The sequence below is a fragment of the Setaria viridis genome, chromosome 3, assembly GCF_005286985.2.
Source record: "Setaria viridis chromosome 3, Setaria_viridis_v4.0, whole genome shotgun sequence".
In the NCBI taxonomy this organism is placed as follows: domain Eukaryota; kingdom Viridiplantae; phylum Streptophyta; class Magnoliopsida; order Poales; family Poaceae; genus Setaria; species Setaria viridis.
In genome coordinates this window covers 5,631,180-5,644,658 of record NC_048265.2, presented here as the reverse complement: position 1 = coordinate 5,644,658, position 13,479 = coordinate 5,631,180, and the positions used below count along the sequence as shown (strand labels likewise).

The following is a 13,479-nucleotide window of genomic DNA, read 5'->3' as shown; positions in this document are numbered from 1 at the left end:
TAGTGAGAGGAATGACCTACATGCAATCTTTATTGCTGCAGCTTGCATTTGCGTTAGTGTTGCCGTTTGGGAACCAGTACATACAACTTAATTACACGCATCTTAGGAAGGCAAGCAACTACTGGGCGCCATGCACTTTTTTGGCTTCCAAAACAAAGTACTGTTGGCTCCATGCTTACTGAACCACTTTTTTTTTGCGCCAGAACTAATGTACTGCCCCTTAATTTGGTGCCAAGCAAAATTACAGAGGCATTGCTATGTGTGCCTACCAAAATTACAGAGCTATCATCAGCAAAGTTTTACATGTCCGCCAAAAATTGAACTTGCACAATGCGTCAAAACTTTCTTAGACTATAGAAGTCTATAAAAGCTTGAAAATGAGGCTTCCTTATGCCACTGCCATCAACATCTGTAATCCATAACAATAGCCACATCACACATGGCCATAGATCTGAACCTGCCACGAAATGAGGGAGATGGGGAGCTTTTACCTGATCTCAGTGAAGCACAAAAGATCAGCAAGAACATAGAAGGCTCAGGAAGATGAACATGATCAAGTTGACCTCAATGAGGAGGCAAGCAATGTGTGCATCAGTTTGATCTCAACTTTATGCTCCTCCGGATCAAGAAAAACTACATGAAGGTACGTAGTGATCTTATCACCAGAGCTGTGATTCATCTTACCTCTTTTGTTCTTTGGTCTTGACAACTCTTGGCACTGTGAATCTGAGCAGTTTGCTAAATCTTTGAAAGCTGGTCAGTGTAGAACTCCTTGGCCCTCTCGATCTCTTTCTTCTCTAGCAAATCAAGAGTCAGTAAAAAAAGTGAATTTTACATGTCACATCTGATATTGCATAGGCATGACATATCAAGAACAAATCCTTGAAAGATGGTTGATTTTTATGGCAAATAAATTTAACAACACTTTATTTTTGTAGATGAGCACTATGATGATCAAGGCATTGAGGAACACCAGAAGGACGATCTAGGTACATTTCTTTGCCACACAGTCCATGCCATGCTCAATGCATCTTCAAGGGAAAAAAAAATTAACATGTTGAGACCATGATCTTGCACAGTACGGAAAAAATGACATTCCTGAAACCATAATCTTTCACAGTTCTCCTTTGTGGAAAATTTTACTTGTTCAAACCATGATCTTGCTCGTGCACAGCCACCAGAAAACAAAATCATACATTAGGGCATCATCTATCTTAAACAAAATAATACAGTACGGATCATTTTAAAGAAAATCATACGTACAGTATGCATCATTTTAAACTAAGTTCACCTGCAATGTTTTGTTGTTTCAACGGGGATGCTTGGCATGCACTACGATATGTAACTTGGTCCCTTATTTATAGTTCTAGCATTAATCACAGGGCTCTTCGGCTGAGCTTACTAAATAAAAGAAAGCACGGCCTGGTTTATGGGAATCGTAAAGCGGCATAGGGTCAAGTTGTAGAGTCACCCATTTGGGGACGACCTTCAGTATACGCTATCCAATCCAGTCTCTCATGCTCGAACTAACATATTGAAATCGATTTGTCCGAGAAAGAGTAAATGCTCGAGGTGCGGTTTATTTCTTGGCAAGACCAAGATGCTGATGAATTCACTAAGGCACTGCTCCCACAGTCCCAGAATATAGCTACGTTTAGACTTTTTCAAAATCAAGTCTTTTCAACTTTGACTATAAATAGAGAAATAACCATAGATACTAATAACATAAAAATAAATTAGTAGATTTATCATGAAACCAACTATTATAATATGTAACATTTTCTATTTGAAATAAATTATTTTTAGAAATATTGTTGGTCAAAGTTAAAAGATTTGACTTTTGAAAAAACTAAACGTAGCTATATTTTAGGACGGAGGGAGTAATATCAACGATCTAGAGAAGTTTTGGTGCAATCTTATCTTAATGGTGTGATCTAGAGAAGTTCTGAGTTTGATCTTTTGTCCACATATCCATAATACAAATATGTAAGCCATGCCCCAGCAAAAGTACACCACAATTCAAAACAATTACAGGGTTTGCATGTTTCTTCCCATTAACCCACCGACCATGTTGGCTAACACTCATTTCTCAGGTATAAATCCATTATATAAGTAGTTAATTAATAATATAATAAAGGGAAGATAATACCGAGATCCAAAAAACCATAACCGACAGATAACATTGGTAATTTCCAGCATGTGATTGATCGTTGGTGACGGCGAAACGCCGATCAGCAAGGAGATGACATAGAAAGGGATGAAAACTAGACCGGTTTATACTTTTCCTGATTGAATCAATGATCACATTGTTAGCTGACTCGGACTCACCATCTTTGAAAATGGAATGCAGAAATCATGTGCAACAGCATATATACCAAACTGACGAAAGAGATCCTTTCACAATTCTTTTTTTGAGATGGGTTAGGAGTTAGGACCCCTACTGGTTATATATTATAAATAAAGAAAGAGTTTGCACAAAACAAACAACAAGGAGGTGGGGTGAGTGTTACAACAGATTGTCAAGGCATTATTAGGGAAGTGTTTTGTGAAAACTATGATGGACTCCAGCAACCCATTAAACGAACCACCTCATCAAGAATGCCCATGCCATTGGAGTATTTGTGCAGGGGTGGTGACCCAACAGTACGAGCATATTTAGAGAATGATTGACTGCTGCGAGTGGGACCGGCAGAAAATCTCGAGGTTCGTGAGCCGGTTCGACTTGTTCATAGGTTTTTGGCTCGGTTCAGCTTGGCTTGTCCTCTCGATCGTTCATAGGTTTTTGGCTCGGTTCAGCTTGGCTTGTCCTCTCGATCGTTCATAGGTTTTTGGCTCGGTTCAGCTTGGCTTGTCCTCTCAAATGAATCGAGCCAAGCCTCGATTTCATCTCGGTTTCTCTTAACGAGTCAGCTCGTGAGCTATTTGATTGGCTCGTTAGGCTCCAAACTTGAGATCGAGGGCACCCTGCTGGGTGAAGATGGTCCCTTTTTCACGTTGACAGTTGAGCAACCTCTCGACTAGATATTTAAAACTGAATTGAGCTTCAATTGTAAAGTCCTAGCACTCTATCAGGTGCTTGTTCAGCCTGCTGTTAGCAAAACCACAACACTTTTACATGCCAGCAGCTCTGAGTTAACACATGTTCACTGTTGTCAAATGATTTTTCTACTTCTCATATTTGACTTTGCATTATTTTTATATTTTAGTCAAGTGATGCTGTAACTTTAAACAGGCCCACTGATCACCAGTTCACCACACTAAATGTAGACATATTCGGCATGGTAGATATATGTGTATTTTCCAATGAGCAGTGGCCTTTTTTGAGTTTGGAGCTTTATATTGCACAGGTCACACACACTTCGCTTGTTCTCTGCAGCATGCGATGCTTTTGGATAGCACCCTGGACATTTGATGACGACTCTCCAAAGTCCAATAACACTCTGTTAGAAAAACCATCTCTCCCTGCTGGACACACAACATAGAATAAGGAACCAGACCAGATACTGAGCCTATGGACAAGGAGCTAGCGGCTAGGGCTAGGTTTCTGCCCAGCCATCGTTCTGATCTTGCTGATGCTGAGTCTATGGACGTCCAGATCCTGCCCGGTGAGAAGATGTCGAACTGGGCCAGTGTGTCAGGGTGCTGGAGCAGCGTTTGTGTCAGAACGGAAGAGAACAACCAGTTGACGACTGTCTGGTGGCGTGAGGGTGGCCCGTGGCCCCACAAGTTGAACTTGCCTGAATCTCCACGCGCATGCTACTGTGCAGCCCGGCAGAAACCTAGCTACCGTCGGATCGGCGATCGGCTACTCGGGGTGCGTGCCGCCGTTCCTGACCTAGCCGCCGTTCCCATTCCCACAGCGCAGGCCATGACCCGCAGTCTCTCCTTCCGATGGCCTAGCCGCCTCCCAGTACTCCTCTCTCTCTGTCACAGTCTCACTCTCACCCACGCTCCAGATCCAGAGAAGAAACACAGCGCTCAGCTTTGGTGTCGCTGTCTCGCAGGCCATGGAGCTGCGGTCGGGGCGCCGCCTTGTCCCGCCGCAGAGAGGCGGCGTACGTAGCGGCGGCCGTGCTCCGCGCCATACGGGCCTCGGCGGCGGCGGGGATGACCGGCTCAGCGCCATCCCCGACGGGGAGCTGTCGTCGCGAGCCATGGAGCTGCGGTCGGGCCGCCGCCTCGTCCCGCCGCAGGGAGGCGTCGTACGTCGCGGCGGCCGGGCTCGGCGCCACCGCGCCGACCGCCTCAGCGCCCTCCCCGACGAGATCCTGCTGCAAGTCCTCGCCGCCCTCGGATCCACCGCGGAGGCCGCGCGCACGACCGTCCTCGGCCGCCGGTGGGCCGGCCTCTGGCCGGAGCTCCACGTGCTGGCGCAGGCCTTCCGCGGCGTCGAGCCCGCATGCACGTTCCGCGACGTGCTCGCCGGGGGGCGCCGCCGCCCGGACACCAGGCGCCTCGTGCTCCACGTCTCCAGGCGGGACGACGGGGTCGTCACCGCCGCGGAGGTCACCTCGCTGCTCCGCGCCGCCGAGAAGCACAGGCCGCCGGAGCTCACCCTCATCGTGGGCGGGGGAAGCGACAAGGACCGGCGTCTCCCGTTCGAGCTCCCTTGCTTCGCGACGGCGACCAACATGGAGCTCCAGATCTGGAGGCGGAGCTTCACCCTGCCGCCGGCCGGTGAGTTCACCCGCCTAGAGAGGCTGTCTATCTCCCTCTGCGTCGTCGACCCTAGCGTCTTCCTCGACCGCTGCCCATGCCTGCGCAAGCTTGTCATGGACGGCTACTGGGAGCAGGACGCGGTCGCCGTCCGCTCGGAGTCGCTCGAGGAGGTCGTCATCAAGGACTTGCCTCTCGCCGTCGCCGGCGGCGGCGCGTCGCGGCGTGTCGACGTCGTGGCCCCACTTCTCAAAAAGGTCACGCTGTTTTCCTGTGGGAAGCGGGGCCTGGTCATGAAGTTCTCGGACTCGTCCAATAATGTTGAGAACCTCTCGTACAAGTATTACTCCATGTCGTCTTGTTCCGTTGGGTCTGGTTGCTGGCGTCTCAAGGGTCTGGACATGGCCATGGCGGTCGAGTCATCGAGCAGCGGATACGGGCCGGCCAATCTTGTCCGCGTGCTTTCGCTGGAGATCATAGCCCTCAACGTACGTGCGTCTTCTCTGCTGCACAGTTTAGTTTTCCAGCTTTTTTCACTACTGCTGCATATAATTCTGTCATTTATGTTTACATATTGCTCATTGGAATTTTCAGGAGCCGTATCATGCTCGTGTGAACCGAATCTTTGCTGAAGAAATAGCATGCCTCCCAGCGAAGAACTTCTCTGTTTTGAAGCTGGAACTGCCTCTACTGGATGGGTTTGTTGTTGGGCCACTTGTGTTTCACCTGCTCAGCACTGTCAGTGTTATTCAAAAGCTGCAGATGGTCCTATCTCCAATCACGGTACTCCTACATCTTGCTAAGTAGGTCATCATAGATGAAGCATCATTACCTGATCGATTTGATCCTCTTGTTCGCAGACATCGTATGCCCGAAGGGGTTCTCGCATCCGGGTAGATCAAGATACCTCCTTCACTGAGCTTGAAGAGGTCGACATCCATGGCTTCGATGTAACCTATCATTCTCTGAAATTTCTGAAGCGTCTATTCAAATATGCACCAGAGCTAAAAATCATGAGAATTCAATTGTCCTCGGGGGTTTCACAAAGTCACTCAGGATACAAAGAACTCTGCAGCGTTTTTCGTGAAAATGCTTATGTGCAGTGTTTTTTGAATGGGATTCTTGAGGAATGTGAAGACAATCTGCCCCGAGGCCCGTCGCATGTAGGCGGTATGATTGGCTGCTAGGCGCCATGTCTCGCCATTCTGCTCCTGGTGCTCCGACGTGATGCCTGTTAACCAGTTGAAGTTATAAGAGGTTTCTTTTCCATATATTATTGCTCCTGTGTTTTACATGCTCCCATTTTTTTGGAACTTAATGATGCCTTTTTCTGGCTCATGGAAATGTTTTGCTTTTCAATGATTTTTTAGTTTACCATCTACAATTTATTTGTAAACATTTAAACTGTGGTTTCCTTTCATCCTTTGTTTCTAATAAAGACTGTGTCATAACTTTCACCTGAATGTCATTCAAGCCACAAGTGTGTCTGTGAACATGCCATTATTATTGTATGGCAGCATGTACTACACCAGGGAATATGTTTAATTTAATTTGGTAACAATCATTTTGTCAGGTAAGGATACTTATGAGGGGCATATCAACTGAATGGCAAACATTCAGCTATAGATAACATGTTTCAGAAGGTATGCTTTTCCAAAGATTTCAGTTCTGGTAACAGAAGTCTCTTTTACAGGGTGTGGTGAATAATGATCTGTTTTGAGGGATTGGGCAGTGACAATGCCAGCTAGCAGGCCTTAAAACCGATGAAATTTGTGGCTCTGTTTCATTTGAGCTACTACTGAATTATGCAGTAATCTGGTTGTGCTAGTACAGTTTGTTGAGCCTGCTGTTTGCAAAACCGCCATGCTTTGATACATATGACTATATGAGTAGTTTTCTAAGCTTAGACGTGTTCAGTGCAATCTAGTGCTTATGCTAACCCTCGTTTTTCATAGTCCATTCATACAACTATTTTTGAGGTATTGGTTCTTGACTATTTTAAACTGCATATAGCTCCCCTATGAAAACTCTGCAAAGTAATAGATGAAAAGGTTATTTTTGTTGTATTGGCAGATTATATGCAACGAATGCATGTTGTAAGCTATAGCTGGTGAATAGGCACATATTATATTGCTCCTTTCACTTGAATGTGGCATGTTACATATGTTATATTGCATTTGTGGGATGGTATAGTTTTTACTTAAAATTGAAGTAAATGATCTGACCCTAATCATTAGAGCATTGTATGCCAGCCCATGTGATTGTCCGCGGATTACTAGCGTGCGCATGGCGCTTCCTCGGAACTCCTGTGATGTAGGATCGCATGTTGGATATCGCTCGGAACTCCTTGGTTGAGCCCCATGTAATTTTGACCTTGATCGATGATAATTACTTTGTTGCTTATTGAATCCTAGAAACCATGGATTTACTGGACAAAAAGAAACATCTCCAAGCCACTTGCTTGGTCATCTGTATGTCGTCAGGGCACTCGTCCCAGATGTGCTAGGAAACCCTCTCTGATCCCTTGGCCATGCATGGCATAGCTGCATGCAAGCCTCCAACGGCTAGTGCGTGCTGCCCTCTCATTCTTCTCCAAATCACTCACCTTTTAGAGTTAATCATCACGTACAAGCCAGGGTTAATCCAGAGTGCGTTGGGATCTGTGTTGTAATCACGTACAAGTACAACTTGCAAAAAAAAATCTGTTGATATTCGATGGATAATCACATCACAGTTGACGACATGACGTCAGTGGTGGCATCATCAGGGTTCCGTCTGACAAAACCCTGACCTAGCCTCAGTACTTTCCATCCCGCATGCCACTGCACAAATTCTCTCGGTCCGCGTGACCTAGCCGCCTCCGCCAGACACACACCCTCTCTCCACACTCCACACACCACTCGAAACTGACAGTGCTCTCAGCCTCGCCTCAGGAGCCATGGAGATGGACCTCGGGTCATCGGGCCGCCGCCTCCGCCCGCGGCGCAGCTCACCGGAGCGCGACGGCGACAACGGGGAGGGACGGATCGGCGCCCTCCCCGACGCACTCCTCGTCCTCGTGCTCTCCTGGCTCGGATCCACGGCCGAAGTCGCGCGCACGAGCCTCGTTTCTCCCCGGTGGCGCTCGCTCTGGCCCGAGCTCCCCGTGCTCGTGTTCCGCGGCATCGGCCCCGACACGCTCGCCGATCTTCTCGCCAAGGCCAGGCACCCCAACCTGAGCCGGCTGGAGCTCCAGATCCCGAGGCAGGACCCCGGGGTCCCGGCGTCGCGGATCTCTTCGCTGCTCCGCGCCGCCGACGAGCACAACCCGGAGGAGGTCGTCTTCAATGTGGGCGGCAGCGACGACGACGGGGTCCCCTTCGAGCTGCCCTTCTTCGCGAGGGCCACCTCCATCGACCTCCGGATCTGGAACCGCAGATTCGTCCTGCCTCCGGCCGGCGTCTTCTCGACGCTCGAGAAGCTGAGCCTCTCTCTGTGCCGCGTCGAGCCCAGCGAATTCCTCCCCCGCTGCCCGTGCCTGCGCGTGCTCGACGTCGACTGCTACTGGCTGAAAGGCGACGTCGACGTCCGCTCCGACTCTCTCGAGGAGCTCGTGCTCAGGGACGTGCCTAATCGCGACGCCGTCTACAGGATGCAGCGGCGAGTCTACATCGTCGCCCCCAGGCTTAAGAAATTCAAGCTGCAATCCTACGGACACGCGGAAATGAAGGCGTCGTTCTCGGCGCCGGCGCCCATGATGGAGACGCTCTCTCTCAGATACTGCTCCATATTTTCTCGTGGCGTTGGATTTACCAGGCATTGGCGCCTGATGGGCCTGAACACGACGATGGAGTGGTGGGGAAGAGACGGGCAGCTCTCTAATCCAGTCCGTGTTCGCGTCCTTTCACTGGTGATAGTGTACCATGTGCGTCTTCTGATCCTCTGCACAATTTTATTTCCAGCTTTAACAACTACATCAAATTTGCCATCATTTATGTTTGAATACTAATAAAATTGTTTAGCAGACTAATTATCATGCTGTTGATCGGACCTTTGGGGAAGAAATACTACGCCTTCCAGTGAACAACTTCTCTATTTTGAAGCTGGAACTCCGATCGATGTGGCATGTCTTTGGGGAAGTTGTCTTTGATTTGCTCAAGACACTGAATGCCATACAAAGGCTTGAGTTGGTTCTACCACAGACCATGGTATAAGCTCACTTTTTTCATACGTCTTAGATACTTGCTCATATAATGAACCATCAGAAGCTAATGAGACATACACTAATTAATACTTCTCTATAGGATCATGTTTGGACACCGAGACGACGTTTCCATTATAATCCTGATGGATGGACAAATGAACATATCTTGTTGCCTCACCTTGAAGAGCTTGAAATCGAACGTTTCCACGTAATTGACCATGATATCGACATGGTAAAGCTTCTATTCACATCTGCGCCGGAGCTAAAGACGGTCCGAATTCAATTGTTTGCTTCGGTTTCCCAAAGTGACCCAGGATACAAAGAACTTTGCAGTGTTTTTTGGAAAAATACTTCTGCCAAATGCTATGTTAATGGAAGACTTGAAGAGCCTGAAGAAAATTAGACGATCTAATAGCCTGCAGCTGCTACATGCTAAGCGTCACCACCCTGCCTAGCCCTTGGTGCTCCAACTTGATGCTTGTTAACTAGTTGAAGTTAATAATTCCTCCCATGTTATAATTTTGAAATTGGTATGGTTTAGAGACTCTTCGTATATCAAAACCTCCCATGCATGTAATAATTCGAAACCAGCTATTGGTACTTAGTGCTTGTTAATTCCATGTCAATGCTTGCTTTTTTCCAACTGCTTTTGCACCATCCACAGGTTGTGCAATTGTTGGATGACTATTTCATAACCTAGCTTGAAAGTAGGTACAAAAGTGTGCTTGTGAACATGCCATTGCACGTATGGCAGCACAGACTACAGAATGGGATTTGCTTTGCTGACAGATTTCAGTTTTGGTAGAAGCAAAGGGAAAATTTTCCATGGGTTTGCAATGACATGCTTAGCTTGTGGAGGGTATTGAGTGATATGATGGTGATGGGCAGCAGTTACGATGCCAGCAGGCTGTAAAACTCTAAGAAATCAGTTCTTTTAGCAAATCAATGTTTTTGATCGTATATATGTAAATTCCTGATCGAGTTAACATATGTTCGCTGCAGTTAATCAGTAAGTGTTCCCCTTTGTCTGTAGAGTCGATGCTCCTAAACTCTAATTTTATGTGGTGCATCCATACAACAATAAATAACCAGACCACTTTTGAAAAACCATATTTTGCACCATTCATGCGATTTAATTATTTTCTACTGAAATAGCATACTTTAGCCTACCAAAAGTTAGTATTTTTTGTGCGAACAAGCTTTTATATAATAATGCACGTCTATCTTTATTATTACAATCTAAATCTGGTGCATTCCATGACGTGATGCCAGTAATGCTGTGAAAGAAACTTAACCATACAGGATGAAAATTTTCAAACCCTCTCAGCCTGTCTTCCCCCGCTGCACACCCGGCCGGTACAAAGTAGGCTCAGGCTGCTCTATCTTTCTCCTTCCTGCACCACGGCGATCCCCTCCGCCACCACTACGACCTTATCCTTCCCCCATGCGGTGACGACGATGACCTTCTCAACCACTGCTTCAATTTGTGCTGGCTTCCTCCCTGGCTCAGCTCCCTGCACAAGCGCCTATGGTGTCATGCATGGTGAGTTGGTGACGTGATATCATCCACCTCCTCTTTTGCTTTACACGACGGTGCTACTGCCCCATGCTACTGCAGCGGATGCATGAGAATGAAGAAGAGAGAGATAACACAGATGGAGAATAGATTATGAGCTACATGATTTCCTTCGATTTCTTTTAGTAGGTAATGAGCTTTTTGAAACTACTCTAATTTATGCCTTCACAAGAGTTGAATTGATATTTAATCATCTTTTTATTGCTAATGACTCATAACACAATGTTAAACACAACTGATAAAACTTGCCACTATTCAAAAGGTTTGAATCAAATGTGAAAGAACTTTTCTTGCTAATGCAGTTGACAGTGGGGATCGATGTAACATGTCTGCTTCTAAAGTTGAGTTGCAGACACAATTCTGAAGAAAGATTTGGACTTATTGAAAGTTTTGCACACAATAGCTGGAATGTGGAATTGAAAATATAACTTTACTGAAGAAAATTTTATGGTACACAAGAGCTGAACAATGTCTTGAGTCAAATATAATTCATTATGACTTCAACAAAACGAAATGATTATTATCTGAATTGAAGACATGAACAAGTAGCACTATGACTTTTCTTAAGGACAGTACTAGCTAGTAACCACGCTCATTTGTACAAGTCCATAAAGTTGAACACATATTTTAAAAAAGCTTATTAGTTTTCAAGGAAAATGCTAGTTCAACAACTAATATTTCCTATTCATGATCTGTAGTGTCTTGGAATTGGTCTAGGTATGAGATTATTGGGTTTGTTCTCTGCAGGTTGGACGAATGTTTTCTGTATAGTGTTTTGAAATTGCTCTGCCTTGATAGAGCTCTTGCCAAATGTTGATATGTTGTTTCTTACTTCCAGGAGCATGAAGTGCTATATGAAGAAAAATCAATGAAACGATGCTACTGCCTGCAGATTTGGAACTCTGGACATGGTTGTGAATGTGGAAAAGCTCAGTAATTAGTATTTTTACATGACTTTTGAAATCGTTAGCCATATTTATATTTTAGAGCAGGTGGTTTTATGTCTTCTGGAAGCTACCATCTAACTCATAAGAAACAAGAATATATTTGGATTAAAAATTAAACTTACTGAAGCTTAAAGCTCATGAGTTTTGCACTTAAAAGATAACTGAGATTGTACATACAATACATGTTCATTAATGGAGAATTTGAAAACAGCCATCGTCTATGTTAAAAAAACAACCGAGATCAGGCATGCATGTTTTACTGTTCAACCCAAAAGATTATGCTCTAATTTGTCTCGGTGATATGAAGATCAGTTTAGCTGCCTGTTTCACATTAATGCTCTACTATATTATTTTTCTATATCACCGAACTCTAGTGGCAAATACTCTGCTACATAGAATTTTATGCCAGGTCAGAGGACAACTTGGAGCTCAAAAACATTCCAGAAAACCTGGAAACCCTGGGTACTTGTGAGAGCCTTGCAAGTACCAATCCTTTTTAAATATCACTTATCTTGGCTAAGATCTACATCATGACAAGAGAGAATTACGGTGAAGAAATAGTATTTATTTGGTGTTTGAGCGAAAGCTGCCTTAGTTTGAGATGGAGGTACAGATACCTGCTATATTTTTTTTATGCAAGATACCTGCTATAAGCAAATGCAAAGTGGTGCCTACTGCCTAGCTGCAGTTCCTGACAGTCAAGTTTAAGTTCTGCATGAGTTTTGCCTAACTGCAGTTATCGTTATGAATAATCTGCAGGTGGTAAGCTGATTTCTTTTTTGATGGGACAGGAGGGTTGCAGGACCCCTTATATTAAAAAGGAAAGAGTTTACAAGCAAAGGGTAAAAAATTTATATGATAGAGTCTAGCCATTCTACTATCTTTAGGAAATACCACTAGTAGAAAACTGACTACTAGTAATACCTGGTAATTTCCATTGCTTCCGTAATTATCCTAAACAAGTTTTACTGGCAGATTTGCATTGTTGAGGAACTTGTGGAGAACTTTCGTTAAAAGAAAATCATTTGGTACTGATAGGTGGTAGGCTGATAACTGCACTTTAATTTGTTGATTCAATTGAAGAAACACTTGTCCTAATTTGGGAGATCAAATGTAGCCGTCTTTATAGATAACACTGATTTTCTTATTCATGTTTTTCCTTGTTGTTTGTAAAATGAAACTATGCTCATCTGGTATTATCAAAGTCTATCTGCAATCCAATGTTTAGGCCAACAATGGAGTAATATGTATTTTGCTTCTCACCGAATGTGATCACCTACAAACAACTTTAAATTTCATTTTCATTCTCTTCATATGTCCATGTTTAGGAGACATGGAAACATTTGCTTTACGCTTGTTGCTTTTTATTATAATTTTTTTTATACTAGGAAAAGTCCATTTCACTCTCCTCACCTATTCACTTTATCCGCTTGACCCTCAAGCAAAATTTAGCCTTAATTTACTCTCCCGAATTATTTCAATTGACTCAATCTACCCTATAATAAGTTTTTTTCTTTTTTGTTTCTCCGTGTATGTGTTGAATTTTGAGTTCAAATTTTGTGAGAACATATAGAACATGAAGAATTGCATTAAACAGTTATAATAAGAAATTTTCATGGTTATTTTCATAGGCTAGTAGGAACATTTGATATGGAGTTGATCTTAGATATACAAATAAAACTGTATGAAAAGTAATCATGGAAAATTTCTAATGTAGTGCATCATATTATAAGTCAACTAACAAAATCTTAAATTAAAACTCAACTTGTGCGCAAAGAAACAAAAAATAAAAATATAATTAGGAGTAGATTGGACCATATGAAATAGTTCAGGGGAGTAAAGTGATCCTAAATTTTGTTCGGAGGGTTAACCTGACAAAGTGGATTGGTGGGGAGAGTAAGACATTTTCCTTTATAATATTTGTTACTGGATGTTAATCCAAGACCAATGACCATCCATCTTAACTTTACTTTCAATGATCATGAAAGGTCTCCTAAGAGGGACCCGCTGAATGCTATGGTACCAAATACAACAATTGTCTTTGTAATCCATGCGTCATGGATGGAATTGTACACCTACAATCACCAAAAACTAAACTCTTTTTGGTTTTGCAAAGA

At 44.3% G+C, this 13,479-nt stretch overlaps 2 protein-coding genes across 2 annotated transcripts; both read left to right on the top strand.

Annotated features, from left to right (window-relative positions):
* The first annotated feature begins 4,007 nt into the window (after positions 1-4,007).
* LOC117846859 (uncharacterized) lies at positions 4,008-6,261 on the top strand. Its single transcript, XM_072292336.1, has 5 exons — positions 4,008-5,144; positions 5,251-5,439; positions 5,517-5,606; positions 5,760-5,826; positions 6,230-6,261. The coding sequence occupies exons 1-5, from the start codon at positions 4,008-4,010 to the stop codon at positions 6,259-6,261; spliced, it is 1,515 nt and encodes a 504-aa protein (XP_072148437.1).
* A 1,333-nt stretch (positions 6,262-7,594) lies between these two features.
* On the top strand, positions 7,595-9,242 carry LOC140222135 (uncharacterized). The gene is made up of 3 exons (XM_072292335.1): positions 7,595-8,560; positions 8,661-8,843; positions 8,940-9,242. The coding sequence occupies exons 1-3, from the start codon at positions 7,595-7,597 to the stop codon at positions 9,240-9,242; spliced, it is 1,452 nt and encodes a 483-aa protein (XP_072148436.1).
* Positions 9,243-13,479: the final 4,237 nt, after the last annotated feature.

What these genes read in the sequence shown, in the direction of transcription:
- LOC117846859 (XM_072292336.1), top strand. Translation starts at nt 4,008, where the DNA reads ATGGAGCTGCGGTCGGGGCGCCGCCTTGTCCCGCCGCAGAGAGGCGGC. An exon ending in TGGTCCTATCTCCAATCACG is followed by an intron (nt 5,440 to 5,516) that starts GTACTCCTACAT and finishes TCTTGTTCGCAG; the next exon opens with ACATCGTATGCCCGAAGGGG. An exon ending in AGGCCCGTCGCATGTAGGCG is followed by an intron (nt 5,827 to 6,229) that starts GTATGATTGGCT and finishes TCATTTTGTCAG; the next exon opens with GTAAGGATACTTATGAGGGG.
- LOC140222135 (XM_072292335.1), top strand. Translation starts at nt 7,595, where the DNA reads ATGGAGATGGACCTCGGGTCATCGGGCCGCCGCCTCCGCCCGCGGCGC. An exon ending in CACTGGTGATAGTGTACCAT is followed by an intron (nt 8,561 to 8,660) that starts GTGCGTCTTCTG and finishes ATTGTTTAGCAG; the next exon opens with ACTAATTATCATGCTGTTGA. An exon ending in TGGTTCTACCACAGACCATG is followed by an intron (nt 8,844 to 8,939) that starts GTATAAGCTCAC and finishes ACTTCTCTATAG; the next exon opens with GATCATGTTTGGACACCGAG.